The sequence below is a fragment of the Bubalus bubalis genome, chromosome 12 (assembly GCF_019923935.1).
Source record: "Bubalus bubalis isolate 160015118507 breed Murrah chromosome 12, NDDB_SH_1, whole genome shotgun sequence".
NCBI lineage: Eukaryota > Metazoa > Chordata > Mammalia > Artiodactyla > Bovidae > Bubalus > Bubalus bubalis.
The window spans coordinates 32,117,181-32,141,683 of NC_059168.1; the positions used below are offsets into that span (position 1 = coordinate 32,117,181).

At 35.7% G+C, this 24,503-nt stretch overlaps 1 protein-coding gene across 28 annotated transcripts in view; it reads right to left on the bottom strand.

The window, feature by feature from the left end:
- NRXN1 (neurexin 1) overlaps window positions 1-24,503 on the bottom strand; it is a 1,220,650-nt gene that overhangs the window by 352,383 nt on the left and 843,764 nt on the right. For all 28 annotated transcript variants that reach the window (XM_025262312.3, XM_025262311.3, XM_025262309.3 and 25 more), the window contains one exon: window positions 6,753-6,934. In XM_025262312.3, the coding sequence (XP_025118097.1) occupies window positions 6,753-6,934 (182 nt within the window). The remainder of the gene's footprint in view (window positions 1-6,752; window positions 6,935-24,503) is intronic.

Here is a 24,503-nt window from a genome sequence, read left to right on the forward strand (position 1 = left end):
CACTGGCTAACCTAGAATGGATTTAAGGCCATTCTGTAAAATAGCTCGGGGTCCAACATAAATCAATAAGTCAAGAAGTGTAGTGATCATACAATGGAGGAAAATCTATGTCCAAGATTTTCTCTACCTAGGTAATGCCCTGACCATTGTTTCTCAGCTCTTCCAAAGAGATTCCTGAGCTCTGGACTTCTTTCTGTTAGCTCAGGGGATTATAAGCTCCCAGACCCAACTGTGAAAACACACAATATTTGAATAGAGAAGATGATGACTGAGCAGAAGTTAGACAGAGGTTGAGAAGAAAGTTCTGGGTTGATTCAAAAACGACAATAGGACAATAATTTTCTAAAGAGTGGATTAATAAATTTCCCTGAAGTGGAAAGAAAAGAATTTTGGAAATATGGACATGCAAAGGGAAACTAAGATCAGAATTTTCAGGACGCTAAATGTGAGACACAGAATGTGACTTTACCTGTATGTAATTGGGAAGCATCAATGTGTTTCCCAAGAGGAAGAAGAGAGGAATAATTGAAAAAGCATTTTAGCAAATTAACCTGATGTAAGTATATAAACTGGATTGGAAAGTATTCAGAATAGAGACAGGAGAATAGTTGAAAAGGTGTGGCAGTTGCTTAAGCACCTAAGTGATAAGTATATGAAATAAGGAGGGGCAGCTAGAAATGTCTTGGTTCTCTTTATTACATTTCACAGCAACAGAATTTCAGAGAAGGAGCTAATTCTAGAAATTGAGAACCAAATTCAGAGAGATTTAGTGATGCTGAAATGTTTCAACCAATAAATTAGAAAATGAGATACTGAACTAACTTCCATGGTGAAAGGATGAAGGAAGGAGTTTGTATTAATCTACATGACACCATCCATATCCCAAACAAGATATCTTGTTTCAAGATATCTGTACAGCACTTAAGTCAATAAAAATATGACCATGATTTCTCTCACTTTCTTCAAAGATAATGTTCATCCTTCTCAACCTGAGAAGCTTGGGCAAGACTTTTACAACAAATAGTCAAATAGGCCACATGTTCTCTAATTCCTGTAAGAACCAGGATGTGCTAAGTCGCTTCAGTTGTGTCCAACTCTGTGCAACCCTATGGACTATAGCCCATCATGCTCTTCTGTCCATGGGATTCCTCAGGTAAGAATACTGGAATGGACTGCCACGCCCTCCTCCAGGGGATCTTCCTGACCCAGGGTTCAAACCCATGTCTCTTTTGTCTCCTGCATTGGCAGGCAGGTTCTTTACCACTAGCGCCACCTGGGAAGCCCAAAACGAGGACTTCTTGACAAAATGTACCGGTTAGTTTTCTAGGAAGCGGACTTTGAGATGGAGGTTTGCCAAAGCAAGTTCCCTCGGGAGTGCTTTCTGAATTAACACCTGTAGGGGTGGTTCAGTCACTAGGCTGTGTCTGACTCTTGTGACCCCATGGACTGTAGCCGACCAGGCTCCTTTGGCCATGGGATATTCCCCAGCAAGAATGCTGCAGTGGGTTGCCATTTCCTTCTCCAAGGGATCTTCCTGACCCAGAAATTGAACCAGGGTCTCCTGTATTGCAGGCAAATTCTTTACCAACTAAGCTACAAGGGAAGCTAAGAGCCAGGATAGCTAAAACAAATATAATATCTACTGTGTATGATTTACAGGTTTTAATTTAAATATTACATGAGAAAGTGAAACTCTTAAAATAGGGGAATCTGTTGGTTAAAAAGAATATTTCAGATGAAACACTTTAAATTCTAGAAAAGCCTGTGAGGAAATAATTGGGTTTTATTTTGTTGATATAGGTGTGTACCCCTGTATATGTACTGATTTTACAAAGATTAAATTAGAAACTCTTTTTAAAACAAGGTAACTAGTATAAAATGTAAAGCAGCAGAGAATGATGAGAAAGATTGGTTATGTCGACGATATTGATAAGTTATTTTAGGGTGTGATATCTACTATAAATACACTATGCTTCTAGTTAACACTAAAATCACTGATCAAAAGGTGTATTTCTATATCAAAATCAATTAAGAGCTTGGATTCAAACATAAGGCTTCCGGTCCAGGAAGGTACAAAGAAGAAACACTTAAGGCAAATATATACAACAATTCACTAATCAAATTTGCAATGCTCTTTCATGCTCCTAAGATGAAAGAATTTCAAAGAACACTCTTCACTCATCCTCTCCTCCACCCTCCACAATTTCCTCTGATCAGAACTAATACACATGTTAATATTCATGTCAGTTGGGGAACATACATTTGCAGCGCATTCTTCTAAGTCAGAAGGGTTAAGTGATCTCCAGTTAACATTGCCAGACTGATAGATGAGAGATACTTCCTCTAGAGTGACAACATTGGTAAAATTTGTAGGTATATCTCATAAATAATGAAAAAAATGAATTTATGTTTTTGCTTATTGCCTGTAAGAAATTATCATGTTCAATACTGATTAAATAATCAATATTAATTTAAATCTGTAAAACAGAACACTTTACAGTTCATAAGTTTCTTTTTTCATATTCTTTACCTTAACAACCTATCATTTATCCACATTCTTATAAATATGATTGTAGATAAAGGGAAGAAATGGAGCTCTACCAAGATGGAGAAATAACCAAGAAACACTAGTCACTCTAGGACAAAGTGTGTTTACTATAAAGAATACAAGCTACCTGGTAACCAGGGTCCCAGTGGGCTTTTCCTTCATCTAACTAATGTTTATTGAGATAAGTAGTAAGTGGTGAGCTCAATTATTTTTGAATCCACAGAGTCTTCAACATAGGCTGGAACCTATAAGTTGCTCAGAAAATATTTCTGCACAGACTTCTAGTATGTACTTACATGAATGACAAAAAGTCGCATTTCTACATTACGTTATTTTTTCTTATTAGTCATCATTATTATAAATTTTGTTCTATGGCATCAGAAAGCTTATCTTTATTTGAAGATAATGGACAGATACAAAATGACTGGAGAACAATTCATGATAAAAGTGAATTACAAAAAATGAGGTAACTACTTAGGAGAGAGTATCACTCATTCAACAAAAACTCTCACCACAGACTTAATTCAACTCCCATGGTCAATTATTAGCTGGAATATTCATAAAACAACATCAATAAAAATGTGTAACTTTTCAATTAAACAGCTGATATGCATCAGGTGCTATACTTTTTATACATTGTAAACAAGAGATTAGATACACTTCTTCAGTTATGTAGAAACTGAGCTGCATCTATGACTTAACTGAAAATTTTGATGACTGAATATTGAGGAGTCTATATTTAACTTAAGCTACACTATTTTCAACATATAATTCATTTTTTATTATTTCAGAAAACATTTCTGAATACAAGATAACATTTGTATTCTTGGCACTATGTTAATTAATAGCCCCTTACTTCTTGTCTTTCTCTTCCTCTCATCCCCTCCTAAAACCCTATACATTTCAATAGCAATATCATATGGCTTTGAGGTTAACAGTGGTAGAATTAATACTAATATGGCAAAAAATCCATCTGTAAAAACTGGTCACCTGAGTAAAAAATTATTTTATTCTAATTTATTATATTTTTAAGAGTACAGTTAATCAAAATTTAAATATGGTGATATTTTTAAGATCAAACATGATCATTTGAAAAGAATAGGATAATAATGTCAGATACTCACAACTTCATTGAAATTATATTTCAATCAGATTTTAAAAGTTATCTATCTGAAGTAACATTACACAATTCAGCAAGACTGGAGCACCTTTTAATACATGCAATTAACTTTCCTGCTTCTTGGTTAATTTCAATAATTAAGGGTATATATAGTGATTTTTAAATAAGATAAGTCCATAGTTTATACATGGCTCACCTTGAAGGTTTATAGACACTTTCTCAGAAGTTAATGGATAACCAACATTTCTAACTTTTATAGATTAAACATATCTGTGATATCATCAGGTTAATTTTTAAGTCAGTCATATTTATAAACTAAAATCAAACTATGGTAATAATTTTTCTGCAATTACTGTTTTCATTTTATACTTCAATTCTGAAAGAAGCAGAAGAAATGATTTGGTAAAAATCAGGATAAAACCAAAGGCATGTAAACCATTTGATAAAATATTCCTTGAATATTCCCCAATTTAAGTACCATCATTAAGAATACTTCTGCTTCTATCAGCCATGGGCATCAACTTTGATTCTTTCCCACTTAATTTTCCCTCCTGTTCCTGTCTTCCATCCCTCTCTTTTACTCTCTCTCTCTCTTTTTCCTTCTTAAAAAAAAAAAAAAAAATATATATATATATATATATTTTTTTTTTTTCTCTTTCTTTCTCTTCCTCTTTCTCTCCTCTTTCTCTTCCTCTTCCATGTACCCAATATTATGGGAAAGGGTTAAAAGTAAACTTCAGAAGTGAAAAGAAAACCACAGGCTTAATTTTATTTGTATGTTGGAAACTTCGAAAAAAAGTAACTTATTTCCATGTAAGCAACTTGCTGAGTCACTAATGGCTGATCATTGTTTGTAGGGAACAAGAGAAAAGGAGGGGGAAATAGAAAGTTTTAGTTGGCCAGATCTGGACTAAGACAGGGTCCTAGTTGTTGATAAAGTGAGTAGGGCTAAGACAGGGTCCTAGTTGTTGATAAAGTGAGTAGGGCTGATTACCAATGGTGTTTGCTAATCCCAGGGAACTAACATCCATTTTCAATTTCCTAGTCAAGGACAGGCTAGGATTAAGAAAGGGTTTGAACATAGCAAATCCAAGAAGAAGGGTGTTAGAAACAAAGACCTGTATCCAAAGCGAACAGTCAGGCAAGACCAAGAGAAGAGATTCAGAATGAAAGAAGACCTCACAGGACATCTATCAGAAATCTATGGCCAATAAAGAAGTGTAGAAAGGTTCTGAGTGGGCATGCACACCTAAAAGTCAGGCTTTTACATATAAAGGGACTCTAAGGCCACAGTTGATCAAAATTGGAAAGCAATACACATTGTTGTAGACTAAAACCCTCTGACCATAAAACAGTGATTTGAGTAATTCAATAACAAAACCCCTTATGATGTGAGAGTGATCAGTGTAGAACCTTTTCTCAGGGTAAATGTGTAACTGGTTATGGATCAATATGTAAGTTATTTCAGGAGGAAAACCTCTTGTTTTCTTTTTTATTTATTTTCGAAGTAGCAAGTCTCTTAAATCAGAATGGAGAAAATGCATTTGGAAAGTTGAGATGACTCTAAATAGGAAGATTCCTTACTGCATTAGTTATCTCAGCTGATCACTTATTTATGATGCCATAAAAACCCACATGCCTTCGATACTGATTGTTAGATATTTGCAGAAAGGCAGCTAAAATCATTTTTCAAGGATTCTCATTTTGACAACTTTATTTTGAATTGAAAATCTACGATGATTCAATAACCATTGTGTTGAGAGGGGTTTTTTGTTTTACTTTGTTTTCTTTTTTTTTCCCCAATATTAGCAATGAATTCAGCTTTTGTGGTCAGTTGTAAACCCTATTCAGCTTTTTGGAAATTCTAGAAGTATAGCAGAACACGAAGGTTAATAAATAAATAGCACTTTGAAAATTAAGACCCTGCAAATCTGTGATAATGTATTTTGGTGTTTGGTGGTTTTCCTAATCATTTTAGGATGAAACCCTGAAGGCAGGACTGAAAGAACATGTTGACCTAATCAAAGATCTTCTGAGACACTGGTGCAGGTAACAGAAGAACTTGCAGGATAAATAAAAGCAAAACAAAATAAACTTATGTGATCATATAAGGCAGAAGAGATAAATTAAACCTCAAGAACAGAAAGGGGGATAAAGAGGTTTATATGCTTCTACATCTTCTAGAAGATAGTTTATTTACAACTATGATGATAAGAACCCTCCAGGGTTTTTGAATATATGATAACTTACTATGGGTGTTATTTTGATACATCAATAAAATATGACTATCTCTTATTGATAAAAGACCGCATGGGTCTTTGAAAATATTGTGAGGACATAAGAAGATAAAGAATTGAAACCAAACAAATTAGTAACTCTCTGAATGCAGAGATATAAGGAAGAGTCCCCAAGTTATAGTCAGTTATGACAACTTTAAAACTTAAATAGAAAAGTTTTTCATTCATGAACTATTATTTGATATTCACTAAGAGCTAATAAAATTTTTGTGTGAGGTTTAGGACTTAGAGAAAATGATTGGTCCCAGGATATAAATGGCAAGAGTCCATTGTATTTTCTTGATGTGTACATATCAAAAGGAGTATAAGATGGCATAGACGTAATCTTTCTGCCTTTTTCTTTTGTATCTCCAAATACCTTTGCTGATTCACTTCCCCCGTCCATTGCATGTAACTTTAGACAATTCTTTTCTCAAGTGAGAAAAGAAATAAGGACACTGGATCCAAATCTGTTGATGTTACCAGAATTACAACCTCATGCTTCCAGCCAGATGGACTATCATATTTCTACAAATTTAGCAAAACTGCCTAAAGTCACTAAAAACACACAAAGACTAATTCTTTGTGGACAGAAAATTGAGAGGAATTCACACTTGAAAAAACAATAGTCAAAACATTTTTAAAAACAGTAACAGCTTTAAGGCCTTATTTATGCTTTCTGTAATAAAGCACTAGATGCTATGGTGGGGCAGGGAGAGGGAAATGTCCAAAGAGCAGAGTTATATGTTATTTACAAGAAGCTAGCAGTAAAAGCTAAAAGCAGAATCTTTATTTTAGAAGTACTTACTATGTGCAGCTCTAGGTAGTCACCCAGGCCAGAAGAACTGTCCACTCGCACCAATACAGCTTCTTTCTGAACAGTACTAAAGCCTATGGCCAGTCTGTCTGCTCGTGTGCTTGGCCGGTCATTAGGAGGCCACTTATACGTGATTTGTCCACCACCTTTGCTAAAGATATACGTTGTCCCAGCTGCAAAACAAAAACCAAAACCAATTAGTCCAAATATATCAGGGCACACTTTCCTATGTATTATTATGTTGACATATTAGTAAAGTATTAAATTTATAGCATGGCAATCATAAATAAATAAAATAATAAGAACAGAAACCAAAAACCTATGGCAAAGTGAATAAGCAAATAATAGATTATAATCATACATGTTAAAGTTTTTTTTTTTTTAATATCAAGGCAGCTTCATTTTTAATACACTCATTAAATCTACCAGCAGGTGTTTCAGAACAAACGAGAGATTACTGCTTTTCCACAGAGTTGGACAAGCATGAAATGTAATGGGGTTTTCTTTCTTTCTGCCAATTAGAAAAAAATAATATAGTAGAAAACATTGACTTTGGTTGCTTCAAAAAGGAGCAGAATCATGTATTAACTTGTGTCTGAAACAAGAGCTGCGAGTAGGTGTGACAGGGTCACACAGCACAGCAAAGCAAATTGCAAGCATGCTACAAATCAACTTTTATGAAGAGAGGGCCTGTTCACATATGACAGATGATAACTAATGGATGAACAGCCATAAGACCAATAGTCATGTCAAGAAAATACAGATAATAGATCCCATCCATAGATGTCAGGTCTTATATAACACACAATATCTAGTAGCTGTCAAACTATCCAGCTGCATAAAAAGATCCATTTTTTCCCAAAGCAAATGCTGGTCTTACAACAATGAGAAGAATGGCATAGCCTCATTTGCTAAGTGTTCAAATTTTACTTTATGATGGTGATATCAGTAAAGTATCCATCTTGCTTTAAAAAGAGCTTTGTTCAAACGAGTCTCCTAAACATCCAATGTGTTAAAGTCCTATCTCATTGTAGCACTGAAATCCACCTCATTTAATGTAATAAAATTAATTCTTTGAGTCAGAAATTTTGGAAGAGACATGCAAAGATATACATAAAGGAGAATGATTCTTCCTCCATACTAAATGGGATCAGAGAAATATTTCTTTTATTATCCCAAGAATAGACTTTAAGGTACAATTTATAGAAAGGAGTGTAGCTTTCCAATAACAAAAGATGTTAGTATATATTTATTATGTACCTACTACGTGCCAATATGGTAAGGGAAGCAATAAGATTAAATATCAAAATTTGGCCTCAAAGTACCTTGAGTGTATGGAAATATAGCTTCTACCAAGAATAAGGGTTGTATTAAAAGTTGAGTATACAGCTGTATATTTTCAAGATATCTACATATTGCTCAGTTGCTCAGCGGTGGACGACTCTACAATCCCAATGACTATAGCCTGCCAGGCTCCTCTGTCCATGGAATTTTCCAGGCAAGAATACTAGAGTCAGTTGCCATTTCCTTCTCCAAAATGGGACACACAGAACATACCCTTAACTGTGGGTTTGAGCTGTGGGCTCTGGGAAAACAACTATAACAACCTATGAGTGAATGTAAGTCTCTCAGTCATATCTGACTCTTTGCAACCCTCCAGGCTCCCCTGTCCATGAGATTCTTCAGGCAAGAATACTGGAGTGGGTAACCATGCCCTTCTCCAGAGGATTCCCAACCCAGGGTTTGCAGGTAGACTCTTCACCATCTGAGCCACCAGGGAAGCCCCAAAGCGCTGACGGGATATTAAGTCTTATTTTCTATGTGCGTGCGTGCATGCGTGCTCAGTCATTTATGACCCCATGGATTGTAGCCCGCCAGGCTCCTCTGTCCAAGGAATTCTCCAGGCAAGAATACTGGAGTGGGTTGCCATTTCCTCCTCCCGGGGATCTTCCCAACCAGGGATTGAACCGTGGTCTTCTGCACTGGCAGGCAGATTCTTTACCACTGCACCACCCGGGAAGCCCACATTAAATTTCTATGAACCAAAAATAAATAAATAAATTTCTATGAACCAAATTTACCAATTTAATGAAGTTGACTTAGTGTCACATTTATATACATTTAATTAAATAGGTGATGATATAATTTTTTTCCTCTTTATATTTTGGGGTCAATTTCCCTTGGCATTCTGCCTGAAACTTTTCCATAGGTCCTTGAGAAACTCCAAAGAACCCTACAATATGCCGGATGTGCCTGATTGATTAAATAGGCCTCGGTGTGTAGACCTGACCCAAGAAACATATCAGGATAATACTGTATAAAAGAAATAAAATCTTGTTAAACTGCAGTGGTAGAGGGACTATTCATTTTCTTGAGTACTAATGTATGAAAGCAGTTTCTCTGTCTCTCTCATGTGAGAACATGTAAGTTATGTCTGAAATGTACTAAATAGTGTGCAAATAAAGAGATACAGGAAGGATATACATATTTGTATATCAGAAATGCCAAAGCCTTCTAGGCCCATTTATGTTCTACATTATCAGAGGATTATTCATCACAATATTAATAAGCAAGCACAATTTGATAAATATTCATCTGCTTGGTAACTATTGCAAATGATTAAGTATTAAATGCTTCTGAATGCCTACATTGATAAAAACAGGACAAGAACATATAAAAGTAAAGGTTTCTTTAAAAAGAGAATGTGTTGGTGACCTCTGTGGTGGTACTTGATTGATTTTATGTTTCTCTTTTTAATTAATTTTGTCCTCTAATGACTATATATTGCAAATTAAAAATATGCAAGTAGAGGTTCGATGCACGATACTGGATGCTTGGGGCTGGTGCACTGGGACGACCCAGAGGGATGGTATGGGGAGGGAGGAGGGAGGAGGGTTCAGGATGGGGAACACATGTATACCTATGGTGGATTCATTTTGATATTTGGCAAAACTAATACAGTTATGTAAAGTTTAAAAATAAAATAAAATTAAAAAAAAAAGTTAATGTTCCAATACAAAAAAAAAAAAAAATATGCAAGTAGAGATGTTACTTAACAATATAAAACAAATCTAAGGACTCAGATGTTTTCCAGAATCATCAGAGTAAGGGAGTCTGGCAAAGCAACAATATCATACATTATATGATCATTTTTAACATTAAAAACCACTTTCACAACAATTTTTTTCATTTTCTCTTTTTCTGTATGGAAAATAGGGCAAGCATTACATAACCCCACAACACATCTGAGAAAATTCAGTCATAAGGATTAACTTGTTAACTAAAGTTGCAAACTTGGAAGAGCTAGTAGAAATCTAGTATCCAGATTCTACTCCTGTGTTTTTTTTTAACAGAAATGTTTCTGTTACCATAACAAGACTGTCAAGAAAAAGTTAATTGGATATGTCAGTCTGAATTTATCAAGGCCAACTGCTATCATATTCGAATGTCTCATATCCATAAAGTGACATTTGCACCTCATGATCGTATGCTGTCCTTTCACCTCACAATGCTTTTAAAGAAAGAAAAAAATAAATAACATGTAAATGTGAAATGACAGAACATTTAATGTATGTAGATTAACATTTAGTTTAGGGTACACTTCCCAAACTTGTGGAACTATGAAAGTTTCCAGTTGCTCAGTTGCAGAACTTCAGGATAATAATTTAAAGGTTTATATTTTCAGTAAGATAAATGTCATAATACAAATATCATTACTCAAGATTTGATTTCATCTCATATTTCAAAATTTTCCAATAAGTGTTAAGCCTTGGCAACTAGCATGCCAGTAGCTACTCTGTCTTCCTTATAGTGACTTTCTAATTTTTCAAGTTTTGCCAAAACCAAGCAGAAACAAGTATACTACCATGTGCCAAATGATGCAATTATTTCTAGTGCCCTCTTGCCTCAGATATATCTGAAAATCAATCTCTCTCCTTTTTTTCTTCTATATGCACGATAGTGCATTGTAATGTACTCATTAGCACAATTCTATAATAAGCGAGAGATTCAGATGCCCAGCTACCAATACAACTTTCTACACTTTCCTCTATAAGCATCTTGGTTTAAAACAAAACAAAACAAAACAAAAAACCCATTTTGCATCAAACTCTATGTTCTCAAGAATCTACGTTCTTAAAGTCCTCCTTCCATCAAGATAGAAAATTACAATATACTCTATTTTGGTGACCTTAAAAATATGAGAATACTCCCACAATAAAATATAGATGACTAATGTGTCAAAATCTACTTCATTTAACATGCATCTTTCTGAACCAAGGATATGAGGTATACTGTAGCAGAAGAGATCAGAAATTAAGAATGCAAGTTTTGGACTCAGACAGACCTGGGTGCGAATTCCAACTGTATCATTTACCAGTTACGGACACTGACTATGTTTTTATTCTCTTTAATTCTTGGGTTTCCTATCCTTGGGGATATTAACACTGCCTCATAGAGTTTCTGTCAGGAATACATGAAAAATTGCATAGTAAAACCTGGGTCCAATTCCTGGCGTATGGTAAATACTCAATACACTTTAAAGAGAATGGATGATGTATGCATGCATGTGCTGTGCTGTGCTGTGGGTGTACGCTCACTAGCATCTGACTCTTTGCAACACTTTGGACTGTAACCCGCCAGGCTCCTCTGTGTATGGGATTTTTCAGGCAAGAAAACTGGAGTAAGTTGCCATTTCCTTCTACAGGGGAACTTCCTAACCCAGGGATCGACCTCACTCCTCTTGTGTCTCTGCATTGCAGGCAGATTCTCTACCCACTAAGCTATCAGGGAAGCCCATGTGTGTAGTGAAGTGAAGTGAAGTCGCTCAGTTGTGTCTGACTCTTTGCAACCCCCATGGATTTCTTTGCTACAGTTCATGGAATTCTCCAGGCCAGAATACTGGAGTGGGTAGCCGTACCCTTCTCCAGGGGATCTTCCCATCATAGGGACTGAATCCAGGTCTCCACATTGCAGGCAGATGCTTTACCATCTGAGCCACTAGGGAAGATAATGTATGCTGACAATTTAAAATAACCAACATTGAAACATTGTTGGTTTAATAGTCTTTAGAAATGTTTGATCCATTTCAAAATTGCGTCAAACCAAATGCCTTTTAAGAAATGGCTTTCCTACAACCCGGTTTTTATTACACTTTTCAGTATTTTATTCCTTAGATTAGCACTTTTGTCACATAAACCCATTCCATTATTATTTACATTCACTAATAGTTGACAAAGGGAATGATATTAAATTGCATCATTTTCATGAGAAAAAGAATATTAGTTCATTGCCGTAAAACATCTAGCATGGTAAGATTTATAACATGACACAAAAATTCACTTTGTTAAATAAAGGGGGAAGCTACGCAAGATGAACTGCCATTTAGCTACATTTTTTAAAATTTTATTTTATAGGAACATGTTTTACTCTATTATATAAGTAAATTCAATGCACAGCAACAGTACATCTTAATCACAGTTCCAATAGTTTTATCAACACAGAGAAGAACTTGGAGGAATGTGGTACCTTTCTTATTTATGCATGTTTCTATATGGCAAGCATTAGCACATCAGTGCCATGACTATTAATGGATTTATTGAAAATTAATCCTGACATCCATCACATCACTAAATGTATAGGTGACTCAAACTTAAAGTGATTTTCAGCAATCCTCACATTTAAGCTATAGAGTAAGTCTATATTCAGTTCAGTTCAGTTCAGTCGCTCAGTCGTGTCCGACTCTTTGCAACCTCATCAATCGCAGCACACCAGGCCTCCCTGTCCATCACCAACTCCCGGAGTTTACTCAGACTCACGTCCGTCGAGTCAGTGATGCCATCCAGCCATCTCATCCTCTGTCGTCCCCTTCTCCTCTTGCCTTCAATCTTTCCCAGCATCACAGTCTTTTCAAATGAGTCAGCTCTTCACATCAGGTGGCCAAAGTATTGGAGTTTCAGCTATATTACTCACTCCAAATTCATTAACAAAGCTGGCTTTACCAGATACAAATTTAGCAGTGTCAACATACTTTACACTGCAATAAACATCTGTAAAAATTATACATGGGCTCTTCTAATGTTTTAACTGTGATGTTATAATAAATGTATTTTTAGATTTTTACTTAATATCTATTTACATAAAGGGGTCTCTCCCCTCCTTTTTCTTTCCAACCATCTCTACATTAGCCTTATTTCCGCAAGTGCTAATACACTCCCTCCAACAGGTTGAACCTTTCTGAAGAAGAAAACCAATCAGCATGGACAGTTCTGCTTGAGTATTGGTTGCCTTGGATCCTTGGAACATGAACAATAATATAATTAACTTCAGAATAGATTAGCTTCTAACTCATAACATAAGTATATGAATAAAATGTCTTTTTCTGAAAGCCTATAATTCTTTCAATGTTATCATGTAACCAAAATATTCAGGCCATTATGATTCTATTAAATGTAACAGGGACATAACACTTTTTTCCAGTGAAACTCTGCCAGGCAGTCAGATGGAAATTTAAAACAGTTATAAATAAGGGGACCTTTTATTTCTCCTACAACCTTGTCAGGACTATTGCTTAATCTCAATTTCTTGAACAATTTCTACCTATATGGAGCCATTATTCTGAATAAAGTTCACAGAAAACAAAAACAATAAGAAGACCACCTTGTATTAAAAAAAATAGGTCTAAAACTAGTAAAACAGATTAGTAAATCTGAACAATCTTACTTGTATTCTAAAGCAACAATTTCTGTCTACATTAATGTAAATTCTTTACAAGAACACAAAGAATTAAGTTGTGAGCACTATAAATTCCTAATTCCTAAAATTTCATATAAGAGCCTTAAAAATCAGGAAAGGTGGGCACTATATTAGGAGAGATGACTAGAATCAGAGTAACAGGAGTTTCTACCTATAATATGTAATCAACTCTAAATCTAAAAAGTAATAACACTAATTACCAATATTGAGAATAAGAGACAGCCCTCAATACTACAGATCTAAGGGTGAAAAAATGTTAGGAAAGAAAGGAAAATAAAGACTATATATATCACAATTTGAGACTCCTGATGGAAGATGCAGACTTGGTAGAAATAACAAATACATTAAACTAGCTAAAGAGACTAGAAAATAAGACAATGTTTTTACCCATACATCTTTGAGAAAGAGAGCAGGTAGGTCTTCAATGAAAAACCGGGCAAGAAACAAGACATGTCACTGAAAAGGCTTAGATACTGGCCTCATAGCCTGAATCAGAGCAAAGAAAAGAAAGTTAACAAGAGTTTAGATAATTCCCAAAGAACCAAAGCCTTAAGAAAGTAACTCATGATGACATTCCAGATAGAAGGAGCATTGATATGGCACATTGCAAAGTCCATCAGAACCCTGGACCTTGGGAATTAAGGAAATTTATTGAATTTAAAAAAAAGTTTGTTGAACATCTATTAAATTGAATGTAAGCTGACAAAACTGTGAGCACCCTGCTTCAAAAATTTTGTTAGAGTGACACTGTATTGACTCACCACACACACACACACAGGGCTTCATTAAAAATTCATCGTGAACTTGGTTCAAACTTTTTCACAAAGATTCTTGAGCCCCATGACATCAGGAGTTAGACTCTCAGGGTCCATGAGGACTCACGAGGCATTAAAAACTCATTTCTCCCAAAGTTTCAATGTGATTAAACAAGCCTGAACCACTCAAACTCCACAGCAGACCTATGAGTCATGAAAGAAAAGAACCATTGCCACTAAGCCAGACCATATGAGTTTTAGCATGGGTCCAGTCAAGGTACCATTTTAAAAAGAAAAATGGCATGAGCTTGTTAGTTGCTCAGTTGTGTCCAACTCATCATGACTCCATGGACTGTAGCTTGCCAGGTTCCACTGTCCATGGGATTTCCCAGGCAAGAATACTGGAGTGGGTTGCCATTTCCTTCTCCACGGGGTCATCCTGACCCAGGGCTCGAACCTGGGTCTCCTGCATTGCAAGCAGATTCTTTACTGTCTGAGCCACCAGGGAATTTTATTCTATAAGAAATTTTAAACAAGTTAAAACTCAAGAAAATGGAATAGCAAAAAACTATCATGATTTCTATAAGCTCAGTAATCACTTCTCTTAAAGGTAATTTCAGTAGCAACTGTGTACCTCAATGACAAAGTAGTGAAGTTTCCCCTTTGCCTATTTGGCCCCAAATTTTTCTCTAATAAAAGCCTTTTTAAATAAATATACTATATTTTTCTGTAATAAAAATTCTATTTTCCTGTGATCTTGGCAAGGATAATATATGTATAAGTGTATCATATATAGTTTTCATTTTGGTATTTGACATTTCCATGCTTTGACATTTATGGAAAGAATAAGCTATATGGAAAAAAGTATTCAATCTTTGGAAAAACAAGTGTACTCTTCTTAATAAATGAAATAATTCTCAAGTGGATTCAGGGCTGATCTACCTTGTTCATATCCTAGATATTTGTTCAGGGATAGCACAAATAGCTGCACACACTGCACTGCACAATCAAGAAGGCAGTGTTAACATAAATGCAACACGAATGGTGTGCAAAGTCGAGACTACGTAAATAGCCACCGATGTCAAATGTAGTCATTTGAATAAGTCATTCTCTTTCTCTATCTTATAAGGAAATTACTCAAAATAAGAAACATACCCAAGCTGACCTATCTCTTGGTTGTCTAATATGTGAAAGGAGCTAGGAGTATAAAGCTGAAAACACACAGCCCTTTTCCCCAAACAGGTAGTATCTGTGAATTTTTATGAGAGATATCAGGAAAATGGTATTCAGCCACGTCATTACCTATGCTGGATTTTTTGTTTAACAATCTTAGAAAAGAAGACAATGTTAAAGGCACTGATTAATGGTAACGATAAAAAGAGCAGAAAAATTATTAACAAGAACAATTATATCTATATTTTGTTTCTTTTCAGATCAAAGTCATATAACTGTTTCAAATATTCACTTGAAATAATGTTTAGTGAATATTATTACTAAATTTATACAACAAGCAACAAGTAATACTTCACTTCATGGTTTTTTTGCAATATACTTTCCCTAGAAATTACTCATTATTTCCCTCTCTAAACACACTATGTAGAAAATACTCCCTCCAGGAAGAATTGAATTGAATAGTTTTAACTGCCCAGGGAGACGAGCTTGTCCGAGATCAAATTCAAAGTCTCGGAATCTTTTAAAAGGCTCCTGGAATCTAAGTTATCTGGCTGAGAAGAAAAACAAGTAAATGGTAGACCTTCTGCCAATCAATTAGAAAAAAAAATCATAAAGATAGCAAAGTATCTAGAGTTAAAAATAAAACTAAGCAAAGCAATCTCACAACCAATAACCCTAAGAACATCAAAGGTTTATGTCTTTCCTTCTGAAACTAGACTCCCTCAAGCAGTAAGTGAACTTTATTAAAAAGTCTCTGACAAGTAATTCAGTCATCAATTTGCATTAGGGCTACAGGCAGCAAGGAAGAAGGGAGAAAAAATCATACCTTCTGCTCCCTTAAGAAAACTCTCATTTTAAAAAACATAATAAGCTGTGAATGCTCCTAAAAAATTCTTTAAATTATTAGCGAGCGTCCCTTGGACTGCAAGGAGATCCAACCAGTCCATTCTAAAGGAGATCAGCCCTGGGATATCTTTGGAAGGAATGATGCTAAAGCTGAAACTCCAGTACTTTGGCCACCTCATACGAAGAGTTGACTCATTGGAAAAGACTCTGATGCTGGGAGGGATTGGAGGCAGGAGGAGAAGGGGACGACAGAGGATGAGATGGCTGGATGGCATCACTGACTCGATGGACGTGAGTCTGAGTGAACTCCGGGAGTTGGTGATGGACAGGGAGGCCTGGCGTGCTGCGATTCATGGGGTCGCAAAGAGTCGGACACGACTGAGCGACTGATCTGATCTGAAAGGTTACAAATGCCTAGTGATGGCCTTCAGTTTACTTTTTCATAAATTAACTGTCAAAATGGTTTTCAGAGTTAAGAATTTACTAGAATCATGGTGTAAAAAGCATCATAGGGTAAAAACAAATGAAATGAACACAGACAATGCTGAAGAGCTCTTGGAGAAGACAAAGGGAAACTTTCCTTTTACAAATGACAAAATAGAGGTCCAGAGGAATCAAGTGGCTTCTTAATTTCACACAGATGTTTGGGGACTGTACCTGACTCTATTCCTAGTGCACAATTAAGAACTAAGACTAAATGACTGCTTCTTGTTTAGATAAAGAAGCTAAAATTCACAAGTCAAGGTCTCACTTCAGTCATCTCTAGAGGTTTTTCTAATGATGTTTCCTTGGTCTGGTTTTGGTAGACTCAAAGTTTCTGAAATGGCACTTAGCAGAAATGATTCGTTCATATTCTGACATTTTCAGTGTCTAGCCTGAATCTTTAAAAGGCGTGGAGCCTTTGCAAATCTTTATTGCCAGCATTCTGCCTCAGAAGTCATCTCAGCTTTGGCTTGTTCAAATGCTTCCAAAATGCCGAACAGAGATGCAGAAGCCAAATCTTTATCATTAATACCATAATTACTTTTATTCCATACCAGATAGGCCTGACAGCTTTTCTCAGTGACACCATTTCCTGCCCTTAAAAGCAGAATTCAATCCTGAACACAAAACTGCATGTGGTTATTTTGAACTACTTTGAGGCCCCCATATCAATAATAAATTTCATAATACCCCAATCTCCTCCTGCCTCCAATCTTTCCCAGCATCAGGGTCTTTTCCAATGAGTTGGCTCTTTGCATCAGGTAACCAAAGTATTGGAGCTTCAGCTTCAGCATCAGTCCTTCCAGTGAATATTCAGGGCTGATTTCCTTTAGGACTGACTGGTTTGATCTCCTTGCAGTCCAATAAGACCAATTAAATTATTTATTTGTAATTTTAAACTAAAACTGGATAGAGTACTATTTGCTGATTCAGAAGTCACTCTAAACTAAGCTCTATCACTCAGGCATGCACATGTGGTAGAATATACATTCTTCTCCCAAAGCGACTTTTACTTTTGCTGATTTATGCTTCTCTGCTGTACCTGGTTTTCTTTTCAGTCCTGCTTCCCATTCTCATTCCAGCCAAGGTGAATTCCCTCTCTTTACCATCTACAGAACTTGTCTTTAACTTGCATGCATTATATAATAAGTCAGAGGTGACTTTTTTTGAAATTTCCATCTTTAAAAGTATGTATCCTAATGAAAGGGTCTTGCTTTAATTCTTGTTATCCTCATCAGACTTAGGTCTTTTATTCATTTATTAATCATTAATAAGAATCTGAAATAATGCTTGAACCAAGTAAGGACTGGTGATAGGATTATAAGCAACTTAAGGTTCCTGATTCTCAGATAAGTATTAACAAATTCCATGCTTATATCCATTTCTAAGTAATCTGAGTAATTTTACCTGTCAAATACAGAAACTCAGATGAAGAGATAACTTTCCTAGATTACCCTGATAATGAACACCATTCTCCATTTCATTCTGTCTGTGGAAGAAATAAATCATGAATAGTCATGAGACTCTTTAACCAGGTAATGACGACCCTTTTGAGTCAGAACCAAGACCCACAATTTTCTTGAATAACCCAGTCCAAAGTTCTCCATATTTTATAATGAAGAGATGGATATAATCTGCTAGTCCTTAAAAATTTATTAATCATCAGAGAAACCAAAGAGACAGCACCATAACCACAGTGACCAAAATTAACATCACCAGCAAGGAGACATGTAATTTGGGTCCCCCAAATATGAAGTGCTGAGAAGGGCACAGCATCATTTCTATATTGCTTTTTGTCAAAAATGCATAGCTTCAACCTATCCATAAGAAAACATCCAAGAAACTCAAACTGAGGGACATTCTCCAAAAAAACTGGCAGCATTCTTTTCAAAAGTCAAGGTTAGGAAAAAAAAAAAAAGACTGAGGAATAGTCCCATATTGGAGGGAAATAAGGGGACATGACAGCTAGATGCATTGTGATATTTTCATGTGTTCAGTTCAGTTCAGTTCAGTTGCTCAGTCATGTCTGACTCTTTGCGACCCCATGAATTGCAGCACACCAGGCCTCCCTGTCCTTAGCCAACTCCCGGAGTTCACCCAGACTCACGTCCATCGAGTCAGTGATGCCATCCAGCCATCTCATCCTCTGTTGTCCCCTTCTCCTCCTGCCCCCAATCCCTCCCAGCATCAGAGTCTTTTCCAATGAGTCAACTCTTCGCATGAGGTGGCCAAAGTACTGGAGTTTCAGCTTTAGCATCATTCCTTCCAAAGATATCCCAGGGCTAATCTCCTTCAGAATGGACTGGTTGGATCTCCTTGCAGTCCAAGGGACTCTCAAGAGTCTTCTCCAACACCACAGTTCAAAAGCGTCAATTCTTTGGTGCTCAGCCTTCTTCACAGTCCAGCTCTCATATCCATACATGACCACAGGAAAAACCATAGCCTTGACTAGATGAACCTTTGTTGGCAAAGTAATGTCTCTGCTTTTGAATATGCTGTCTAGATTGGTCATATATACTGTTGTGATGTAGTTGTGATGAATATGAACCATCAAAGATGGGGAATAGTGGGCAACATAGGAGAAAAGTTTGTATATCCTTTAACATAACAAGAAAAAAATACCTAGGTGAGATTATTTTAGAAGTTGCCTGGAAAATTGAAAACTGAAATTAGTGAGGTGGTCATGAAAGACTATCTCAAAACAAGGAGTTGGGATTTTTGACAAAAACAAAACACAGTGATGAAACAACAGTAGAAGGATGCTAGTGGAGAAAGAGAACACAAAAGCAATACAACAGTATAATTCAAAAATATAAACATCCATATATTCAATAAAAATTTAAGTATTTGCTACATATAGAGCACCATGCTAGATACTGGAAACGACAGAAAGGTATATGTTAAAGCTGTAGGATCCAGTTTTTCAAAAATTCCCCTTTCAGGCAGTTGTGATTTCCTGAGTTTTTCTTTTGTATTTCCATTCTTTCAGTGGTTGTTCAGATTGCACCACCATCAATCTAAAATGTAATAAATACTCATCCTTACTGATTCAATATTTTCCTGCCTCTCCCTAATTCAAATTTACTATACAAACTAGCATTAGATTCATTTTGTTTTGAAATGGTCTCTGAAATCACTCCTCTATTCAAAGACCTTCAAGGATTAAATGAATATCAATTTAAAAGAAAAACCCTGTAACTGTGAACATCCTCCACACAAACCAATCCTCTACATCAGTCAAACTGGAGAATTCAGTCGATTTCCTGAAATACCCCCAAATTCTTTTCAGAAAAGATAAAATTTAATATAGTTCTGGAAAAATAAAAGCAAATGTATTTTTGTGGGCAGGGTTTTCATGAGAAAAGTCACAAAGGCACAAAACAGGTTCCAGAGAGATGGAGAAGGCCACTTACATTAATGACATCATCTTTTTTCAGAAGATATATTTTTAGGCACTATTATTTCCTATCTCTTTGTCTCCTGAATTAAATCTCTAGATAAATACAGAGTACGAATCAGATAGTGGAATTTAGGACTGTTCAAGGTCAGTGCTAAAAAAGATTAGATCAGTTCTAGCAGTTTAGAATATTCATAATTCTATGAAATGCAAATTTCATTTAACAAAGAGTCACATAGCTTCACAAATTTAGAAAAATGGGATATTACTGTCATTGAGATAAATTGTATTTAATAAGAAGTGTCCTGGTGATATCTACTATTTATCCTGAATCTTCTCATTTCATCTTTATCAAAAATGAAACCACTTCTCATTTTCTTAAGTGTTAGTCTGTCTATGCTTAGCAGAAAAAGCAACAATTCCAGCAACTAAATTAAAATATAATTTTTTTGTTCATTTGTTTATTCATTCTTCATCTCAGACTCTTTGAAACAGCTTAGTGAAGATGCCAATAATAATAAATATTAGCCAGTTCTAGAGGTATCAATCCACCTATTTTCATAGTAATAAGTACAAGAAGCAAAACATTGGGAAATTAGACTACTTACATTGACAAGCAATTTTTGGTATTTGAAATATTTAAAATCCAAAGATGGATTTTTTTTTTTAACCTATGAAGACATTTGTCCAGTGGAATTTAACACAGGAAATGAATTTTGAAAGTGATGGAAAATGAAAAAAAAAAAAAAAAAGGTTCTCTACAGAGATCTATTTCACCACTCATGTGAAGATATATAACTATGTGTGAGAGTCATTTTTGAAGTTGAAATGACTGAAACATTAGAGAGTGGATTAAAGTGCCAAATCAGCCCCAGGGCAGGGAAGTGTCAAATTTTTCTTCTTTTATGTTAGTCTTCCTAGACTAAAATTACAAGGTGGTTCCAATCTGAACCTCAGATCGTTGAATACTCAGGTCCCCAAACTCAAAAGACCCTCAGGTTTGAAATATAAGTCTTTGAGCTCCACAGTCTTCAAATAGCATGTCTGAAAAAGGTTGAAAAAGAGCTATAAGACAAAGAAGGTAGGGCACTATTAAGGGATAAAATAGGCTTCAAACTTAAAAACAACCATATATAGGTCCATCCTTAAAATTTTAATTTGTTTTCCATTGGTTATTGTATTGAAATGAAGTTTGCCATGCCATCTGTCTTTAAAGTCTTTTAAATTAAATTTAATGATTCTTGTAGGGAAAAGAGGCCAATTCAGTATAGTCTGCTTACTATTAATCACTAATTAAAATTAATTATTAACAATGTGATCATTTTTCCTTGACCATTCTAAATCATTAATCAAAAAAATGACATGACTTTCAGTTTCTTCTTTGGTATATTGAAGTGATAGTTCTATGACTTTTGGGTAGATGTTACTGAAGTGAAGATTTTAGTCAGATTTGTAACAATAATGCCATCTAGAAGCTGCATTTAACCAAGAGAGCAGTATTTTTGGAACAGCAGGCAGTATAAAAGTGCTTTGTGAATATTAACATATTCCAGCAAATTAGTTTGCACTCATTATCATAAGCAATTACTTACTGTTTAGATGCAGCTCATATTAAATTGGCAAGCAATTTGCAAGAATTAAAACATAGCATAGAGAGCTTTCTGAAAATTCAACAATATACTGAGACAAATGATGCTACTAGGTTCACAGACCATGTACCAAACAAGGTTACCGATTAAACATATTTAGCATTAAAATAATAGTTAGTTGACTACATGGGCTTTGTAATGCAATATAATTTTGTAACTATTGTTTGGAATGCTATCAATGCAATTATGCATATCAGAGCCTAGAAGACATTTAAAAAAAAGGCTGAAGAGAAAGTGGGAAGCTTTTGTTTTCTGAGAAGAAACTAGCTGTCAATTTGACTAAATTTTGGTAGTTTAATAACCCATTACATTGTCTTGAGTTATTTGGGACTACTTAATCTTCCCCTTAAAGAAGTTTCTGTCATCTTGATCTTTCTCTCCAATTATATCTGTGGTGAAGACTGCTGCTGTTCACCACTATTCATTTCAATATCTTTAATAATAGCACTCGAAGCTGGGCATACAGTTAAAACTGGGCATACAGCTGTCCAGCTATAGCCTACATTTCCCATTCACCTTTGCAGCTTGACGGGGCCACGTGACTAAATTCTGGCCAATGATACTGGGGCAAAAATGATGTGTGACTCTTCCAGTTATGGGCCTGAAAGTTACCTGCACTTTACTGGTAGGTCCCTCTCTCTTTATGCTGAGTGATAACCGAAAACTGGAACTTTCCTAGTGGCTCAGATGGTAAAAAAATCTGCCTGCAATACAGGAAACCTGGGTTTAATCCCTGGATCAGGAAGATCCCCTGGAGAAGGGACTGGCTACCCATTCCATTATTCTTGCCTGGAGAATCTCATGGACTAAGAAGCCTGGTGGGCTACAGTCCATGGGGGTCACAAAGAGTCAGACACGACTGAGTGACAAACACTTAACCAAAAACTGAGCCAGCTGCCTTAGAACTAGAGATGGAAGATCCTATGTGACGAGCGGGGGAAAAAAGAAAGAAAAAAAAAATTACATTTTGTTCATACCTATGTATTATGGAGGCATGAACATTTTTACAGCAAAGGGTGTTTATAATAGACTTTAAGACAAAATGACAAAACATTTCTAAGTACTTTTTTTGTATTCATGACAGTCAAATAAATCATAGGGAAACTGTAATTATCTATATTTTAAAAATTTAAAAGAAATTGGTGTTCACGATGTAAAGTGATTTGTCCATGGTCACATAGTAATGTGAAACTTTTCTTATCAAAACCTCTGCAAGGTTAGTAACAAACTATTACCCTTTTTATGGTTAGGCAAGGTTACTCACCCAGGCAGATTCAGTGGGGGTGGGGATGGGAGGGGTGGGGGGAAGGGACCCTAGGTTTTCCTGAATCTACCCCATTCCCAAATTCTTTTCTCCCTGACAAAATCAGAATGGCGTCTATTGTCAAACATATTAAAGAATGTGGTCTGTGACCCTGAGGCAAAGTGAAAAAACAGACCAGCACTGACTTCATTTGCTTGACTATAGAGCATTCACTTTAGGAAATTTGTAATTGTGAATTCTTCCTCTGCCTCTTTGAGATGTAAAACTTCTTCCAGCTTCTTGATAGTTTTATAACATAGGAATGTGTTTCTTAAGAGCCTAGGAGCTATCTCTTTGAAAGGTAATCCTTAGGAAAGACAGAGTCCCTCCGTCCCAGTCTCTGTGGAAAGGTAGAAGCCAAACTTGGATAAGCACCAATTAGCCAACACCTTGAGCAATCTTCCTCTCCCACCTCCAGTGTCCACCAGCATTTTATCACTACTCACTCCAGCACTTAAAAAGTCTCCAGTCTTTTGTTTCAGAAGAGTTGCCTTCAATCTCTCCCCCTTTTTCAACTTTTCTTGTGCCATTCTTCTTTGATATCCATGACTCGTGATAAATTATTCACATTTATCATATTATTTATTCTGCCATCTAAGCTAGTCAGCCTCAGAAAAAGAAATAGCAACCCAGTCAAAATAAAGATAGAAAATTCTTTCTTCATCTGAATTTCACTTCCTCATTCACAGAGAAAAATATTTACTTCTCCGCAGAAATTAAATAATGTATTATCAGGGAAGGTTACTAATAAGAAATTTGGAGAAACGTTCTTTAGAGGTATTTTTATACACTAATTCAAAATGCTAAATAATCTGAGGAACATCTATGGAGCCTGAATTATAAGAGACTTTTATAACAAAATGGGGTTCCCTGGTGGTTTAGACAGTAAAGATTCTGCCTGCAACATGGGAGGCCTGGGTTCGATCCCTGGGTCAGGAAAATCCCTGGAGAAGAGAAAGGCGACCCACTCCAGTATTCTTGCCTGAAGAACTCCTTGGACAGAGGAGCCTCGCAAGCTACAGTCCATGGAGTCACAGAGTCAGACACGACTAAACGACTAACACTTTCAATTCTTTTTATAACAAGGCAGTGATCATTCTATCTCCATTTCCTGAGAACAGTCACAGCAAAAAATATATAATTATCAATATAGAGCAAATTTTACTTATTTTATTTTCTATTAGTTTTATATTGTTTGCCTCTAATATTCTATCTTGAGGATAAGACTAGTTCTCATGGTTCCTTGTATTTACCTCAGAGTCTAGAATACCACTAGATAACTTTGCAGATATATAACTACATGTGATGTGGTAAAAAAATAAAATATATCTTTATTTCCATTTGATGTTTTAGAATCAAATACCTTTGCGCTACATGTATAAC